The 19,925-nt window shown below is 39.6% G+C and overlaps 1 protein-coding gene across 12 annotated transcripts in view; it reads left to right on the top strand.

Annotated features, from left to right (window-relative positions):
• Positions 1–19,925, top strand: part of LOC144503777 (serine/threonine-protein phosphatase 6 regulatory ankyrin repeat subunit C-like) — a 202,902-nt gene that overhangs the window by 132,500 nt on the left and 50,477 nt on the right. For 7 of the 12 annotated variants that reach the window (XM_078228639.1, XM_078228637.1, XM_078228634.1 and 4 more), the window contains exons 17-21: positions 9,585–9,611; positions 11,228–11,299; positions 11,444–11,645; positions 13,504–13,591; positions 15,319–15,436. In XM_078228639.1, the coding sequence (XP_078084765.1) occupies positions 9,585–9,611; positions 11,228–11,299; positions 11,444–11,645; positions 13,504–13,591; positions 15,319–15,436 (507 nt within the window). The remainder of the gene's footprint in view (positions 1–9,584; positions 9,612–11,227; positions 11,300–11,443; positions 11,646–13,503; positions 13,592–15,318; positions 15,437–19,925) is intronic. The other 5 variants (XM_078228640.1, XM_078228638.1, XM_078228635.1 and 2 more) reach the window with 1 other exon arrangement.

Genomic DNA, 19,925 nt, shown 5'->3' with positions numbered 1-19,925 from the left:
ACAAGACATTGGTAAGGCCACGCCTGGAATACTGTGTACAGTCCTGGTCACCCTATTATAGAAAGGATATTATTAAACTAGAAAGAGTGCAGAAAAGATTTGCTAGGATGCTACCAGGACTTGATAGTTTGAGTTATAAGGGATAGACTGGGACTTTTTTCTCTGGAGCGTAGGAGACTGAGGGGTGATCTTATGGAGGTCTATAAAATAATGAGGGGCATAGATCAGCTCGACAGTCAATATCTTTTCCCAAAGGTAGGGGAGTCAGAAACTAGAGGGCATAGGTTTAAAGTGAGAGGGGAGAGATACAAAAGGGTCCAGAGGGGCAATTTTTTCACGGTGTCTGGAACGAACTGCCAGATGCGGGTACAATTTTGTCTTTTAAAAAGCGTTTGGACAGTTATATGAATAAGATGGCTATCGAGAGATTTGGGACTAGCTTAGTCGTTTTTAATAAAAAAGGGCGGCATGGACAAGTTGCGCCGAAAGGCCAGTTTCCATGGTGTAAACCTCTATGACTCTATCCCCTGTATGTTCCAGGAGCAAAGTTTCAAAGTAGCTGCTGTCATTGCTTATTCAGCCAGATAAAGTATAGGACATTGACATAAAGAAAATGGTTTACCCACCAAAGGTTTTCCCACCCAGTTCAGGCATACACCAAAGCATACTTCCCCCATCTCCAGCTATATGTGTCAGTGGCACATTATATTATCTTTTGCTCAGACATAAGATTTGTCTGTACCCTCGCAGGAACCAATTAACGATTCTTTCATCCCAAAATTATTTTTAAAATGCACAACTATTACTTCAAAGGGGGTTTTCCTCACCAAATGTGAGGCGCTATAGGACTATACTTAGAAACCTCCATAATTACACCGAGGAGTCTTTCTCATCAAAAAAGAGGAGACAAGATTTGCACACAAAGGGCAAGTACAAAACGTCCTATCTGCTTTTTAACCCCCTCCCCCATTAAGACTTGAGCCACTCGCCCACTTCCCAGCAATGGTACGACTCATGATTATCGTGGTCAGAGCAATGGAGACCAATAAGCATATACCACCATTATATGGATGAAAAGAAAGGATGAAGGATATTTTTACACAGCCCTGGTATTGTACAGTCTACACAGTATACTCAATGCAATGGGGCACGCTAAAGAATGTTTTCCATTCATGGAAGTCCCTGCCAACCTTAAGGATAAAAACTCACTGTAGTCCTCAATTACTAAATCATCCCTGTCAGAATGATAAATACTAACGCACAATGAGGAAGGAGTTATAATGACAAGGGATAGAGTCCAGCTTTTACAGTAAACTGCAGTCTGCTACTCCAAAAGCCATGGCTTTAGCTAGATTGTCGAACGTCAGTTTTGAGTTGTGAGATGTCACCCTCAGGGTGCAAGGGCATATTGCACACCAATGGCTTTCGGTTGTCTTCTAACTTCATCCAAGTCCTTGTGCCTCTGTTCTATCAACACTGAGAAATCTTGGAAGAAAGAGATCTTTGTTCCATCATAGATCAAGACCCCGTTACATCTAGCTGCCTCCAATACTCTTTTTGGTGATTCTTGAACTTATGAAAATGTATGATTCTGGGCCAGGGTCATTGATTGCCTCTAGGCCTCAGAGACAGGATTTCCAGATCATCAATTCTGACATACCACATTGATTTTCCAAGGATTGTAGGTGGGCGTCAACGAAGTTGCATTTTGGACTATCTCCCTTCCACTACATCAAGCTGTTTGCCAGTATTCTGAAGTTCTATAGTATGAGCATTGATATTTTGTGCTAATTGACCAAGTTTCTCATCAATGCCCTTAATAACACTAGCAGTCATCAGTTATAAAGCCGTTGTGAGTGTCGGATTGAGAGCCTGTTCGTTCACCAAGTCGCCTTGTTGAAGAGTCAGCTCCATCTCAGTTACTTCTGACTGCTCTCTTTAGTCGAAGATTTTCTTAATATTTTGTGGCATTTTGTCACCAACGTTTAATCAGAAATCTTCGAGGGACATCTTCCAGGGCGGCACGGTGGCACAGTGGTTCGCACTGCTGCCTCACAGTGCCAGGGACCCGGCTTCGATTCCTGACTTGGGTGCCTCGATTCCTGTCTGTGTGGAGTTTGCACATTCTGCCCGTGTCTACGTGGGTTTCCTCCGGGTGCTCCAGTTTCCTCCCACAATCCAAAGATGTATGGATTGGCCATGCTAAATTGCCCCTTAGTGTCAGGGGGATTAGCTGGGGTAAATGTATGGGGTTATGGGGATGGGGCCTCGGTGGGATTGTGGTCGATGCAGGTGCGATGGGCCGAATGGCCTCCTCCTGCACTGTAGGATTCTATGATTTTATGAACTGATATAGAGTTCTCACTCCCGGATTAGGTAAGTATATGCTGTGTAAGTGTAATAAATGAAAGGATTGCAGGCTGAGTAGTGCCAAGAGCTCGGAACACAACTATTTCAGTGCTCACATCATATTACACCACCCCCCCTCCTAATTTTATGGCTCCAATATTATCTGTTTTGATGTTATCAGCAGATTTGGATATGCAGCTTTATATCCCACCATGAGGCCTCAACACGGATTCTTGCAGGACATGACTTGTCACATCCATCAGTTAGCATACCTGTCCATTATTCCTATACTCTGCATTCGCTCAAATAATTTCCTAATCAGGCCGCTAATTTATCTTCCATTCCATGGGCTTCAATTTTAGCTAAACACTTCCTATGAGGGATTTTATCAAGTATCTTCTCCAAGTCTATAAAAGTAGCATCCATAGACCTCTCCTGTCCACAGCTTCTCGTCCCTTCTTCAAAAAAGTTGCATGAATTGGTCACACATGACCTATTCTTTACAAATCCATACTGGCTTCCTCCGATGAGCTCAAAATTTTCAAGGTGTTGAGTCAGGCTATCCTTACTTATAGACTCTTAATTTTCCAACAACAGATGTTAGACTAACTGATTTAAAATTTCCTGGCATCCCTTTCTTACATAGAACCATACTGCGCAGAAGAGTCCCTTCGGTCCATGGAGTCCACACTGACACATCAGAAACACCTCAACTCCCATCTAATCCCATCTGCCAGCACTTGGCCCATAGCCCCAAATGTTATGATGTGCCAAGTGCTCATCCAGATATCTTTTAAAGGATGTGAGGCAACTCGCCTCCCCACTCTCCCAGGCAGTGCATTACCCTCCCAGGCATACTGTCATCACCCTCTGGGTAAAAAAGTTTTTCCTCATATCCTCTCTAAATCTCCTGCTCCTCACCTTGAACCTATGTCCCCTTTTGACTGACCTATCAACTAAGGGCAACAGCTTCTCCTTATCCACTCTGTCCATGTCTCTCTCAATCTTGTACACCTAGATCAGGTCACCCTTCAGTCTTCTCTGCTCCGACAAAAACAACCCAAGCTTACGCAACTTCTCTTCATAGCTTAAATATTCCACCCAGGATGAGTCTCCTTTGCACCCTCTCCAGTGCAATCGCATCCTTCTGATAATGTGGTGACCATAACTGCACATGATACTCTAGCTGTGGTCTCACCAAAGTTCTATACAACTCCAACATGACTTCCCTGCTTTTGTAATCTATGCCTCGATTGATAAAGGCAAGTGTCCCATATACATTTTCACCACCCTACAAACATGCCCTTCTGCTTTGAGATCTGTGGACAAGCGCAATTTTTCATTGCAAACAAATGCTTAATGAATTGCGAAAACTTTGGAAGGTTATAGCTGGGGCATATGCAATGCTTACACCCACATTAAAGCCCAAGAATGGAAACAATCTGGTCCTGAGGATTGTCACTCTTCTGTTCCATTAATTTCTCCATTGCTGTTATTTTTCTTGCCCTAGTTTTGTTAATTCAGTATTAGTTTCCTTGGGATGTCAGGCATGCAATTTTTTCCTCGACTGTAAATAGTGGTGAACTGTAATTACTTAACGTCCACCATTTTCATATTTTCATTGACAATATAATTGTGCTCAACTTCTCAATTTCCCCTCCTTTTGCTAAATGTAACTGTAAAGGTTTTGTTCCCTTGCAAGTTTCTTTCTGTATCCCTCTTCTGTAGTTCTTATTATCTGCTTTGTCACCCTTTGTATTTCTTTGCATCATTCCCATTCACCAGATTTGTGCTTCTTTATGTTTTTTTTTGCATATTTGCATGCTTTTTCTTTCAGTTTTGTCTTGGCTCTTACTTCATGGCTGTTTATTTTTGGCAAGTAGATCTCTTGCACTTTAAAAGTGTAAAGGTAAAGTCGCCATTGTCCCAGGTGGTCATAGGCAGCTCTCCCCTTTGAGGTGGAGAGCTGACTGGTGGTGATTTAACCTGAGGATCACCACACCTTAAGTGAGCAGCAAGGTTGAGAAGGCATGCCTTCATGAATAACCTCAGCTCGGATGAGAATTGGACCCGCACTGTTGGTGTCGTTCACACCTTAAACCAGACATCCAGCCAGTTGAACCAGGATATAAGCAGGTTCTGAATAACAAATCCTTTGTTTTTACAGACCTTCTACTGTTCGACTGTCATTTTACCCATTAACAGATTTGCACAGTCTACTGTGGACAGCTGATTTGGGCCACACTCTGTAACTTGTCCTATTTCGCCACCCTAAAAAAAGCATATTTATTAGTCACAAGTAAGGCTTACATTAACGTTGCAATGAAGTTACTGTGAAATTCCCCGAGTCGCCACATTCTGGCACCTGTTCAGGTCAATGCACCTAACCAGCACATCTTTCAGACTGTGGGAGGAAACTGGAGGACACGGGGAGAACGTGCAAACTCCACACAGACAGTGACCCGAGCTGGGAATCGAACCTGGGTCCTTGGCGCTGTGAGGCAGCAGTGTTAACCACTGTGTCACCGTGCCACCCGTAGTTCATCCTGGTTTAATTATTTTACATTTTTAGTTTTCCCTTTTTCTGCAGTGCCTAAAGTGCAGTTTCTCACCATTAGTCTACTGTCTTCCTTAGGTTTGATTTTGAACAACTAAAAAATATTACCTTCACTCACCTGAGTCCTACTCCACGGTCCCCCTCCCCACACTTTGTGACTGTCCTGTTTATCCTTTCCACAGGGACCCTGTCCTAGTTCAGTTTAGTTGGAACCAGTTCCAATCATGCACTTCCTCCTTGTTCCAGCATTCCTGCAAGTGCCCCAGGAAATGGAAACTGCTTTCTCGCATCATTCCTTCAGCCACATATTCACCTGTCTAATCTGTTTATCCCAATGCCAAGTTGCACATGATTTAAGCAAGCTGAAGATTACAACCTTTACAGTCCTGTCCTGGGACTCTGTAAACAGGACCTCTTGCCTACTATTTGTTATCTTGTTGGTCCAAACATAGAGCACAACGACTGGAACCTCTCTGGCCCTCTCCCATATTCTTTCCGGTTCGGGATCTCTGTCATCCTGGTACAAGTTAGGCGACAAGTCATGTGGGATTCTCAATCATGCTTGCAGAGGATGCCCTGTGCCACCACAGCTTCAGTATGTAAGTTGATGGTAGTTATTCCATCACATTCCTTACTTTTGCCTTATAGATGATGAGAAGGCTTTGGGGAACCAGGAGGTGAGTTACTTGCTGCAGAGTAGCCAGCCTCTGACCTGCTGTTGTAGCCACAGTATATACGTGGCTGGTACAGAATTTCCTGCTCAATGGTAATCCTGAGGATATTCACAATGCAGGATTTACAATAGTAATGCTGTTTGAGTGTCATGGGAAGATGGGTTAGATTCTCCCGTGCTGGACATGGTTATTGCCTTTCACTTGTTTGGCATGAAATTACTTGCCACTTAGACTATTCCTGAATGCTGTCCAGGTCTTGCTAAATGTGGACATGGACTTCTTCATTATCTGAAGAGTTATAAATGGTACTGAACATTACACAATCACTAGTGATCATCCCCATTTCTGACCTTATGGTGGGGGCAAGGTCATTGATGAAACAGCTGAAGATGGGGCCAAAGACAATTATCCTGTCTTGGGACTGAAATGGTTGGCATCAACAACTACAACCATCTTCTTCTGTGCTAAGTATGATTCCAAACAATGGATTGTTTTCATCCTGACTCCCATTGACTTCAATTTTGCAAGGGCTCCTTGATGCCACACTCAGTGTTATGAAGAAGGAGGTTGATCTCTGCTCTCAGAACTAACACTCAACCACTCAAAGAGAAGTACTTCGCTTCATAATCTGTTAAAGAGTGTGAGAGAAGGGGTAATATCTGTGTTTCAGCAACTTTTAGTAGTTAAATCAAAATAACTACCTGAGACTCTGTAAAAGCAACAAGTAACACTTTATTTATCTAACTAATAGTGAACAGGTTAACTAAACTATTAACAAGCCAAATAAAACAATATTCTAATGAAATGCTGTTTAGATAGATCCAATTCCCACTTATTAACAAAAAAAAGAATCTTTAATCACACTCAAAATTTCAACCAGGTTTATTGTCTTCCGGAATCTTCTGCCTTTTTTGCTGATTTCTTCTATCCTTACTATCGAGATGAGGCTTTCTTTTAAGACGTAAATGTGGCTGTTACGCTGGCAGAGACAGTTGCTAGATGTGTCTCTCTCTCTCTCTCTCTCTCTAGCTGTGAGCTGTGGCAGAGGCTGGCTGGCAGAGGCAGTTGCTGTCTGGCTCTCTGGAGCTGGGAACTGGCTGTTATACCCCTGATGACATACCAAACTCCCCACAATAGGATTGGTTTACAGGTTACCAAAACATCAAATCCGAATCTGGTAGGCTGCTGTTATTCAAATACCTAATTTAAACTGGTTAAAATTCAAAAACAAACAACCTGTTGTCTTGGCAGCGCTACTGCCTAGCCTTGTGATACAGTGTTTCACTCTCTGCTCTCTATGGACTTGCATGCACCTGCATCTCCTTTAAATCTCCAAGCTCAGCAAAAAAAACTACCTTTTTTAACAGACCATCCAATTTTATAACTCTTGGCATTTTACAATTTTTTAAAACTAATTTTACGAACACTAACTTCAAAACATCAGTCAAGTGCTGCGTTGATGTTTCACCTCACGTCTTGAGTTTGGCTGTTTTATCCATGTTTGCACTAAGGTCAGGAGTCTAGTCTCCCTGACAAAATCCAAACTGAGCATCAATAAACAGATTAGTGCTGTCTAAGTGCCGCTTGACACCTTCTGTCGCTTTGCTGATAATTGAGAGGAAGCTGATAGGGTGGTAATCGCCGGATTAGATTTGTCTTGCTTTTTGTGGCTTGTAGATGATGAGAAGACTTTGGGGAGTCAGGGGATGAGTTACTTGCTGCAGAGTAGCTGGCCTCTGACCTGCTGTTGTAACCACAATATATATGTGGTTGGTATGTTGTTGAATCCATATCAGTGTTGTTGCTGTACTATACAGCTTGGCTATGGGATGAGGCTGTTTTGGAGCACATGTCTTCAATACTAGTTTTGGGATCTTGTCAGGGCCCCGAACCTTTGCAACATCCAATGAATTCAGGTGTTTCTTGACATCACTGAGTGAATCAAATTGCCTGAAGATTGGCATCTATGATGCTGGGAACCTCAGAAGGAGGCTGAAATATATCATCCACTTGGTACATCTCGCTGAAGATGTTTGTCTTTTGCACTGATGTGATGGGCTCCGACATCATTGAAGTTAGGGACATTTGTGGAGTTACCTAATGTTTCCACTTAGTTGTTTAATTGTTCACCATCATTCTCATGAATCCACAAAGCACGACGAATAAGGTTGGTGAACTGCAGAAGCAGATAGCCACATGGGAATATGATCTGACAAAAAGGATGCTTGGCAGGATGCAAGGTATTCTGGAAAGGAAAGGAGGATGGACTGTCTGATTGATCATGGAGAATATTACAGTGTAGGAGATTTTTTCAGTCACCAACTGTTGGGAAAGATATAGAAAACAAATTTACATGGAAATTTGCAAGGACATGTCAAAACTATAGATAGAATGGGAAATTTGAATTATCCGAATACAGACTAGGATAATAATGTAAAGATTGTAGAGATGGAACAGTTTCTGAATTGTCTTCAGGAACATTTTCTACATCAGTGTACATGAAGGAAGGTATTGCTGGATCTGGTTCTGAGGAATGAGATGAATCAAATATCAGAGAACATTAGGAAACAATATCACTGTATAAATTTCAATGTTAGCTGTCATAAAGTTTAGATTAGCTGTGAGAAAGGACAAGGTGCAATCTAGAGGAAAAATACTTAATTGGAGAGGGGCCAATTTCAGTAGGGTGAGAATAGGTCAGTTGCAGGTAAATTGGGATCAAAGATTGGCAGTCAGAACTATACTGAAGATACAGTACAATCTGCCTTTAAAGAGGAAATGGTTCAGGTACACATTTTGTGGCACAATTCTATTTGTTGATTATGGGGTGTTTGGATTTTTCTTTAAATATTAACGGTCCCTGACAAACCGAACAAGATTATAACACAAGCAACACTTCATTTTTCCACAACCTTAGTTCCAGAACTAGTCTGAAGTGCTGCATTCAGTTTTGTGTACCAAAACTCAGGAGCAATGTAGTGACCTTGAAAGGGGTATATGTGCAAATTCACTAAAATAATATAAGAGTTTTAAGGTTTAGATTATGACCAGTTGCACAAATTTGGTTTGCATTTTCTTGAGTTTAGAACATTGAAAGGTATTTTAATTGAGGTGTTTAAAACAATAAAGGGATTCTATCAGGTGGATTCAGAAAAACTTGAAATTTTCAAGACTGAAATCATAGCTTATTGATTGTCCCAGATCTCCTGATACTCTGAACCAGTGGTACATAAATGAAGATGAAGTACAGATCAGCTATGATCTAATTAAATGGCAAAATAGACTTGAATTACCAAATGGCCTATTTCTTTTCCTGTGTTCCTATGGTGCTTTGCTGACCTTGAAAATCTTAACTGAAAATGGAAATTCATTACTCTAGATATAAATTTGGAAGTTTGCTTATTGACTACGTTTAAAAAGTAGCACTGATTTTGTATGCATAGCTTTCATTAATGCAGCAGCCACTTGAATAAATAAAGCTGTGACAAACAATAGCGATAAGAATTGTTACATTATATTTAATATGACATGGTAAAATAATTTGAGGTTTCGCAACAAAGCACACTACTAAGAAAAATCATGTTTGCATGGTTCGTTTGGATTGGTTGGATAAATTACACAGGAGGCTCTTACTATTCAGTATTGGAGAAAATGAAGATACAATTATAATCTCAAGGTCATTACTGAATCTATGAAGAACACGGTTAGCCCTTAATGTAAGCAATTGTTGTCCAGCCTTGATTATTCTTTTCCAGCAGCAATGGGTATTAATAATTATGTTGTATGAGCAATTAATGTTTAAAAAAATAGAACCACCCTGAATTTCTTTCTATAAAAATACCTATTTGAATGGACATTTTCTTTATTAAATGTGGTAATTTAAATCAATGGTCAACAAAGCTAATATTTTTTAATGTTCCAACTGAAGTTCATTTCCTCATTGTCATTGTCATTTTAATTTTAATGTATGTTGTCATTATTTTAACATCTACTTTTTTAATTAGATTGCCAGCAAAAACTCCTTGGAGTTTGTAAGTAATTGTAAAGTGACTGCATGATGCTTTTACTCTGTTTTTTTCATTGGAATGAATTTGATTATTCATGGTTCATCTTTCTATACATTTTCATGCAGTTCACACTGCATGCTGTGATTTTCTGCTGCACTAAGCTAAAAGGCTTACAAATTTCACAAATATTTTCGAAATGCGAATCCTTAAGTTTAGTTTTTCTTTTGGAAAATGATGCAGGTACAATATTTACCTCAAAAGGACAAGAATTTATGGATTTGTGGCATTTCCTGAGATGTTTGTGTTGTACATAATTCTGACACCAAGACAATCTTGTGTACAGAATTATTGTAATTAGATACAAATGAGATATTTTAAGATGGTAGATTCAATTGTACTCCAAGGCATTGCAATGAAAAAGAACAAAAGTTGGAGATGAGTTGCAACTAATATACTCTGAGTATGGCTCTACTGAGCGTGAGAGATTGTGTTATTTTGTGACCTGATAAACAAAATAGCTTCAGAAGAGGTTGAGCGTGCTTCTTCAAGTCATGTGATTGGGCCTTTTGCACATATGAAGCAAAATATGTTCTACACAAATATTGATACAATTTATTTTTGGAAAAATTAACATAAAAATGTCCACCTAGGTATTCCGACATTACAAATGAGTGTTTGAAATTTAAAAAACTTATTTGAAAAATTATATGGCATTCAAGTTTTGGACACTTATTCATTAAACCCGAATGCACAGCTGCATTTTTTTTAATGTTTCTGGAAAGAAGTTACCCTATTCCTGGTATTCTTACTGTCCTCATCTTTATTATATGGAGATGCCGGCGTTGGACTGGGGTAAACACAGTAAGAGTTTTAACAACACCAGGTTAAAGTCCAACAGGTTTATTTGGTAGCAAATGCCATTAGCTTTTGGAGCGCTGCTCATTCGTCAGATGGAGTGGAAATCTGCTCTCAAACAGGGCACAGAGACACAAAATCAAGTTACAGAATACTCTCATCTTTATATGCAGAATAGGTGTTGATGTTAGCACAGGTTATTTTTCGTTAAATGTTGCATTTTCTTTTGTTGCCTGAAAAAGTTAATGGCCTTTTATTTAGATTTTTTTCCCCAGAAGTGCAGTTCATTCATCTTTATTTCTATAACATGTTCAAATATCCATCGTTTCTGTTTGAACATTACCTTTAATATTTGGTTGGGGCATATGTCTAAATTTGCTCAACCTGCAATTTCAGCACTTCAAGATTTTTCACTTATCTGCCTTGACAACTTTCTGCTTATTTTGGGTTGCCTAATTAAAACTGAGCTTTCAAATTCTTTTGCATGAAGATGTGTTTGTAGGTTTAAATTAATATTGAGACATTTTTTTCAGGTGTAACTGTCAAATGTTACTAAAGTGAACAAATAAACCATTTGCATGGGGAAATTCTACAAGCCTTTGAGCAACTTTAACTTTCAATACTAATTTTAGTTCCGTTCAGCAAGCTGTATTATTTTATAGAAATGTCAGCTGTCCGTTTTTGTGCAACATTTGTATCGTGTTTGTCTATTTAAAAAAAAATTAGCAGTATTTGGATGTTATATCTATGGTGTTTTTGAACAAAGAGCAATTTTTCTTTTATAGCTTATGGAGGCCACTGGACACAGTTTTCATGACTCTGATTCAGCAGCTCCAAAGAGCCCTTTGCATCTGGCTGTAAGTTGGTTAATTTGTTTCTGCTGGACATTGTAAAAAGGAACATTCAGTATAACTTTGCTCCACTTCAAAATTCTTCTATAAATTTCTTATTCTCTGCTTTAATTTATATTATTTTACAATGGTCTTACAATGGTTTTACAGGCTTACAATGGTCATCACCAAGCACTTGAAGTACTTATTCATTCCATTATTGACCTTGATGTAAAGGACATGAATGGACGTACAGCCTTGGATTTATCCTCCTTTAGAGGTCATGTTGAATGTGTCGAAGCCCTCATTAACCAAGGTGCTTCCATCCTAGTAAAAGATAGTGTGGCTAAGAGAACCCCACTTCATGCAGCAGGTACTTTTACATATCTTTTACTTTTTTGGTTAGCTTATGGATGAAAGTGACGTTTTGGTATAGTCTAGAGACAGATGACCAAGTACAACGTGGATATACATGTATCCTTAGCTATGGGATCATGTAACTCTGGTCAAAAACAAATTACAGAATGGTAGTGTAATTTGGAAATTTAGACTAATACTCTGAAATTCTGCTCTGTCATCTTTGAGAGACAGTGAGAAACTTTGCAGAACCTTTTCTCAAGGAACGTAAATGCATTTTATGGGTGAATAATACAGACTCTGTAGCTTTTTCTTGTTCCATGCTGTTTTCTAAGTTTGGACAGTTTGTTACCTAAATTAGGCCTATTTCATAAACACAGACATCGTCCTTTTGAGTCAAAGTGTCAGTTTAATGGCAATTTTATGCAATTGACTCATATTTAATGAGAGTCGAGATGAAACTCACTTTGGACCTTTATTATTTAATGTGAGATTTGCATTTCATCTGTTTATATGGCTGGATGGTAGCACAGATCCCAGATTTGAGAGGAAAGTTACCAATCCACTATGACCCAATCTGATTTTTATTAATGATGGTCTAATAACTGTTTATCTTCTTCTGGAGTCAGTTTTGTTGCAGGGGATACGGGTGAGCCTCTCTAAGGTTTTTGTCAATGGCATTCTGTGATTGGTTCTGAGACAGGAGTAACCAAGTGACTTGGCCAATTTGTCTTTCCGCTCCTTCCACATTTTACTCTAAATATAATAGTACAATTGAGATCAGTATTTCTCCATCGGAGAATCTATGATTCAACCGTACTTTCTACTCCCTCTTTGTGATCGGATGTGGAGTTTTATGTGCCTATTGTTTTCAAATTCCAATCTGCAGAGCTTCAGTGAAAAAGATTTCCAAATATTTAGGGGGAAAGGTTGATTTTTGTGAGCATTTTTCATTAGATGCCTTTGAGGATCTTTAAATTTCTTAGTTATTCTGGATTAATTCTGGCATTTTACTATGTGCAAAGGTTATGCCAGGGATCTGGTCTTGAAACCAATCATCAAACTTGGTGGATTTGAGAGGGGTAAGCTGGAAATACACACTTAGTTTTTTTTATCAGACTTTCATACTTTTAAAAAAACCTCTCGTCTAGGCACTGTTCAGGCACTTAATGGCAATTGCATTGAGTCGCACCTTTTCTATTAGAAATTTCCACATAGAAACATTCAACATCAAGTAAGTTAATTTGTATATAATTGTTTTTTTTAGATGTGATTTTGAATAACCTTGATTGAAAAGTCCACTTGCAAATGTATTAGATATCAAATATTTAGCACGTGCAGTAAACCTTTGACGATTGGTTTACATTTGTTTTTCATCTCTTCATAATCAACATTCAGAGGTTAGGATTCACACTAAATTGGCAGCTTCAGATTACCAAAGCATCAGTCCAGTTGTATACATCTAAACTGTATTCTCATTAATATTTAGCATGTCTATATCATCACTGAAACATTCAACGTTTCTCCTGATCAAAATTTTATTTCTGAAAAGTGCTGAGATATACTCATTCTTTACCACAAGGGATGATACATGTATTCAAAGTTTAGTAGAAGTGTAATGATGAATAGGTGTCACGATTGAGTCTATCAAATTCTATGTCTAAGTTATCAGACAGTTTACTAAATGGAGGGAGGAGGGAATCGACTGCTGTCTGTGGAGAGAGCATTTGTAATATGCTACTGTACAGAACCATAATATTCACATTTTGCTGTTTTTTCAAATTCATTATGCAGCCTTATCCTGTGTTAATAATTTGTGTGAACAGACTAGCATAGCAAAAGATAGTAAATGTTATTTTTTTTCTTTTGCACAGTATCCAATGGTCATACAACATGCCTGCGCATGTTAATAGAGGGTGCAGGTGGCTTGGATGCAGTTGATGTGATGGACGGCAAAGGGCAGTAAGTGGACATAGTGATTTTATTTCAAACTACTTCTTCTCATGTAATGTTTTGGAGCCTTTTCTTCTCGAAGTGTTTTGTATTAATGTTCGGCACAGCTGGAATTTCACTTCTCTGTCTCCAAAAGGAGTTATACAGAAGGAAGTCATTTGGCCCATCAAGTTTGTGCCAGCTCTTTTGAAGAGCAGTCCAATCAATCGTGTTTCTCCAGTCTTTCCACATATCCCTGTAGTTTTCTTTCGCCTTCAAGAAGTTATCTAATCCACTTTAAGGCTACTATAGAATCTGTATCTACCGCTCTATCAGGAAACTTTCCAAATCGTACCCACTCATTCTTTTGCATTAATCTGAAATTTGTGACCTCTGATTAGCAACCTTCCCTCCACCTTCAGCAATCTACTCTTGGCTTTCTCTGTTCTAAGGAGAACAGCCCCAGTTTCTCCTTACCCTTCTATGCTTTCCACATCTGTAATTCCTCAAACTTGGAACTATTCCAGTAAATCTCTTCTCAGCCCTCTTCAGTGCCTCCACATGCTTCCAAAAGTATGGTGTCCAGAATTAGACATAATACTCCAGCTGGCGCTGAACTAGTGTTCAGTATAACTCAGCTTTTGTGCACCCTGTCATTATTTATATAGCTGAGGATCCAATATGCTTTTTTACTTACTTCTCTAACCTGTCCTGACAACTTCAAAGATTTCAAATACGCCTGGCCTCTTTCCTATTGTACCCTCATAAAAATTGAACAATTTAGCATGTATTGTCGTATTTCCTACTTAAAATCTATTGCTTTTCAGTGTTGATTTTCATATGCCATGTGTCCAACCATTCCACCAGGTGATGCCCTGTTGAAATCTATTACCATTTTCCTCACTGTTTACTATATTTGACAAATTCTGTGTCATCTACAAATGCTGAAATTATACCCTGTACCCCATAGTCCAAGTCATGAATGTATATCAAAAATAACAATGAACATCGTACCTAACCTTGAGTAACTCTACTCCACCTCCCTCACATTTGAAAACTGCAATTCACCACAACTTCCTGTGTGCTCTTCAGCCACTTTTTTTTATCCATGCTGCTACTGTCCCTTTATCCCCAGCTTCAATTTTGCTACCAAACCTGTTGTGTAATATTTTCTGTTAGTTGCCTTTGCAAAGCAGATATCCACAGCATCAATTGCCTTCATCTGCCCTCTTTTTGTAAATTTGATCAAAAATCTCAAAGTGTGTCAAAACTTGAGTTCTTAACTAATCTATGCTGCCTCTCCTTAATTGGTTTGTACATGACCAAGTGGTTATTAATTTTTTTCCACATTTTTCTAAAAGTTTCCTATCACTGATAAGTGATCTATAATTGATTTATCTTTCTCCCTTCTTTGGCATAAGGGTGTAACATTTGCAAACTTACAATCTTTTGGCTTCATCTCCGTCTCTAAGGGGGACTATAAGATTAAGACCAGCACTCCAGCAATTTCTAACCTTACTTCCATCAGCAACCGAGCATACATCCCATTCAGACCAGGTGACCCATCCACTTTAAGTATTATCAGCCTTTCTGGTACCCCTAACTATTTTTATCTCATCTAATATCCCAAAAGCCTCCTTGCCATGTACCATAATTTAATTGCTAATTCTTTGCTTCTGTGTTTTAACTCTCTTAATATACTCCTAACTTAGATGACAGATTAACTATTCTTTTTTTTCCAAAACAATCTTCACCAGGACACCAATGATGCTTGCAGTTGCTAATGGACACATTGATGCTGTCATTCTGTTACTTGAAAAAGGTGCAAATATAGATGCAGCAGATAAACAAGGCTGCACAGCCTTGCATCGTGGGGTGAGGCATGCATTTGAAAATTAAGTGCGGATGTAACTATTTAAAAGAATGCACGTGCATTTGCAGTTCATTCACATTTAAATCAATTCAGAATCTGAAGAGCTAAATGACATTTCAAGACAAATTAAAACTCCTGAATTGTCTCTAATTTATACAATTTATTTATGGTGTTAAGATTGTTTTCATTGGAAAAAAAGATAATTATTTGATCCTCGAGTTCAGTATGATTATTTGTATCAAGTGGAAAATAATTAACTTCCGTTCTGCTGGGGTCACTCTAATACATATTACACTTCAGAACAAATAACATGGTAGAACTGACCCTCTATTGCAACAGCCTTCAAAATGTGCCAGAGTGGATCTGGGTTGGAGGTGGGATCATGGGTAGGGGGCCAAGAAATTGCCATTGGGCTGGTATCCCGATTTCTTAGGAACAGATTGGGAGTAAAGTTGAAAAGTCCCAAGGCTGAGATAGGCAGGCAATTAAAGCTGCAGTCAACAATGTTGCTATGTTGACAGCTTGTAAGATTAGAGAAGGCAAGTGCGCAGTGGGAAGTCATTGAGGGCTGAAACTGACATGAAATCACCAATATAAAGGTGGAAAGTTGCAAGCCTTAGCTAGCTATTAATTCATGGGGACTAGCGCCAGTACTCGGGAAAGAGGAGTGGCTCTGTTGGAACGGGCTCCACTTAAGCCGGGCTGAGAGCCATGGATAGGGTTGTAAACAAAGAGTTTGGTTGGGGCGTTGTTAGGATTTGGGTATAGGGAGATTTGGAAAACCAAAGAGGAAATTTGAGACAATAGGAAAGCGTAGAAACATGGATAAAGACGATCAAAGTGGGACAGGAAGGTATGGAGTGTAGTACAGTAAGATAGATGAACAAATGGCACAAATAGAAATGTATTGTTTAGATCTAATTGCCATTACAAAGACATGGGCTGGGATTCTTTGACCTCGCTTGCAAGTGGAATTCTCCAATCCTGCTGCTGTGAATAGAGATTTGGCTGAGAGTCAAATTTTCCAATCTCACTGGCAGTGGGGGTCCAACTTTGGAGAATTCCAACCATGGCGGGGTCGATAATCTTTGTATTATAATAGAATCTCATAGAATCTCTACAGTGAAGAAGGAGGCCATTTGGCCCATCGGGTCTGCACCGACCACTGTCCCAACCAGGCCCTATCCCTCATATTGATTAGATAAGTCAAATTGGCAAAAGAGACCTGGTAGGAGGAGTTTGCAGAGTGCTTTTGCGACTGTCACCTGGAATAATATGTTGTAAAAACTAGAACCAGAGGGCACAACCGCAGGCTAAAGGGACGATCCTTTAAAACAGAGATGAGGAGGAATTTCTTTAGCCAGACAGTGGTGAATCTATGGAACTCTTTGCCGCAGAAGGCTGTGGAGGCCAGCTCATTGAATATCTTTAAGACAGAGGTAGATAGGCTCTTGATTAATAAGGGGGTTAGGGGTTATGGGGAAAAGGTAGGAGAATGGGGATGAGAAAAATATCAGCCATGATTCAATGGCGGAGCAGACAATGTCTTATGGTCTTATAGTCTACAACTCAGGATAAAGCAATTTTAAATTTCATATTGCGCAATGAGGCACAATTAATTAGTAATCTCATCATTAAAGATCAGAGAAATAATGATCATAATACAGTTGAATTCCATATTAACATAGAAGAAAGAAACATAGAAAAACTACAGCACAAAAGTTTGGGAATTATGTATTCCAATCATAAACAAGCATCCAAAACTTAAAAAAGCCAATTAAATTGAAATGAGGGGAGAGTTGGCGAAGGTTGATTAGGTAAATAGACTCTGGCAGTAAATAAACAGTGAGAAACATTGAAAGGAACAATTCAAAATATTCAACAAAATTCATTCCATTAAAAAAAATTGATTAATCAAGAAAGGCCTATCTGTGGCTCAGTAAGAACGTTAAGGATGGTATTAAATTAAGAAGAAGCTTATAATGTTGCAAAGCATATTAGTAAGTCTGGGGATTGGGAGTGTTTAGAGACAAAGGGCCACAAAAATGTTGATTTTAAAATGGAAAAAATGGAATATGAGAAACTAATCAGAAATATAAAAGCAGATTCTAAGAGCTTTTACAAATATATCTGGATGAGAGTAGCTAAAGTAAATGTTGGTTCCTCAGAGGCAGAGATAATAGAAATTTATCATGGGGAGTGAAGAAAGGACAGAGACGTTGAACAAATATTTTGAGTTTGTTTTCACAGAAGACACAATTACGTACCAGAAGTTGAAGGTAACCGAGAGACTATTAAGAGTGATGAAATTAAGGTTATTAATATCAGCACAGAAAATGTAAAAGTGTTGAAAATCCAATAAATTCCCAGGACCTGATGGCTGACATTTTAGGAATCTAAAAGAAGCAGCTGCAGAGATAGTGAATGCACTGGTCATGATTTTGCAAAATTCCCAAGAATGTTAATTAATCCCAGCAGACTGAAAGTTAGCAAATGTAATGCCACAATTCAAGAAAGGAGGGAGAGAGAAAACAGGGAACTGCAGACCTGATATCCTGTCAATAGTCGTTGAGAAGGTGCTGGAATTTATTATTAGGAAAGTCTTAATAATGCGCTTAAAAATCATGGTATGATCAGACAAAGTCGATGCGATTTTACAAAAGGGAAATTGTGATTGACAAATTTATTCATGTTTTTGAGGATGTAGCTGGTTGGAAAGATAAAAAGATGTTCAGGAAGGTCCCAAATGGAAGATTAATATGTAATTTGTGAAGGCTCCTTCAACAGTACCTTCCAAACTGGCAACCTCTACCACCTAGACGAGCAAGGGTAGAAAACACATGGGAACACCACCATCTCAATTTTCCCCTCTGAGCTATATATCATCCTGAGCTGGAATGACATTGCTGTTCCTTTTATGTTGCTCCGTTAAATTCCTGGAATTCCCTCTCAAATAACAGTGGGTTTACCTAAACCACATTGACTGCAGTGATTCAAGAAAGAAGCCGTCTCAAGGGTAATTAGGGAGAGGCAACAAATGCTGACCTTGTCAGCACCACTCATGCCATGAATGAACAAAAAGTGCAGATTATAGAACAAAAAGTGCAGATTATAAGGAGCTGCCTGACACCTTATCCTTTGGCAGTCTGGTTACCCCAGTTTTTCAGAACACCAGACAACCTCGGTAGATGGCACTTGGCCGACATTGGCTTGCTCAAATGTGGTTCCAGTGTCTGACCAGTTTAGGGCTGTCCATCATTATGGGCCCACAAGGGTCTCCTCAATATTGGTGGTGTGTCATGCCCTGCATATCCACACTTCAAAGAAGAGTAAAACTGGCTGCAGAAGTAGGTGGAGAGTGCCTGGCATTCTTGGAGAAGGATGAAGAAGAGGAGGACGACCCATGGAACATGATCATTCGGAGGTGCTGCTGATGCCTGCTGCCATTGGCTTGCATGTTGGAGAATCTCTCAAAGCCCTCATCCTGGCATGTATCTGTGCAAGCCAGCATTGTATTTGTACCACCTGGGGCCCTGTGGCAAACAGTATAGCCATACCCATCACCCCCTTCCAGCACAAATCTAATTGTTGCAAAGAACCATCCACCCATAACATTCTCAGCCTTGCATTGCCATCCAACAGTCTCATCCCACTCTCCAACTTCACCCACAATCAACGTGAAATGGAACAGAAACACCACCTTGATGCTCGAAAGGAGCAACACACATTTGAAATAAACATTTTCCATGTAATAACATTGGATTATGCACCCAAGTGATTTCCTCTGTGCGACTAAGACTAGTTCCACATTAACCCCTATGGTTGCAGCAAACTGGGGGCAACCTGCTGATTTCCAAGCTGTGGACACATTGGTAATGTCCTTTGGGTTGTGAAGTTGTAGGGTCCCTGCTCTACACTGCCCTGCTTGCATCTGTGCAGGAGCAACCACCATCATGAGGATAGGAAGGCCGCATATATGGCTCTGTCAGAGGGGCCAATGGCAAGTTGTAACCTGGGATGGCTTGAGGAATGTTCCCAAAGGTGTTAACCTTGTTTCCCTCTTACCCACCTGCACTTCCTTCTAACCAAGTGTTGGAGAGCATTTGGCTGCATTTGAATGTTGTGTTCAGCCATCAAGGTAACTGTTTGATCAATGCTTTTCAAAGTCACTAACATATATAGGCTATTGTTGTGTGTCTCTTCCACTTAACTGTCATGCATGACACTTTGTCAGTGCAAGTGGTCATGTGCTCAAATACTTGAGACATCATGGCACTTGTGGTCAAGACGGACTCTTCCATCTTAAGTGCAAGGGTGCATATAGCCTCTGGAAATTCTGACAGACTCCCCACTTTTGCTGTTCTAAAAGTTCCCATCTAGTGTACAACTCCAGTGGCTCAGCACCTTCGAGCGTAGCTTTTGGTGACCTTGGACTCTCCAAAGCTATCGCGATGCTAGTACCTGCTGCTGCTCACAAGTGAAGTGCTCCTC

This window comes from Mustelus asterias, chromosome 14, assembly GCF_964213995.1.
Source record: "Mustelus asterias chromosome 14, sMusAst1.hap1.1, whole genome shotgun sequence".
Taxonomy (NCBI): domain Eukaryota; kingdom Metazoa; phylum Chordata; class Chondrichthyes; order Carcharhiniformes; family Triakidae; genus Mustelus; species Mustelus asterias.
Note: the sequence above shows the minus strand (reverse complement) of the source record. Positions and strands in the feature narration are given on the sequence as shown.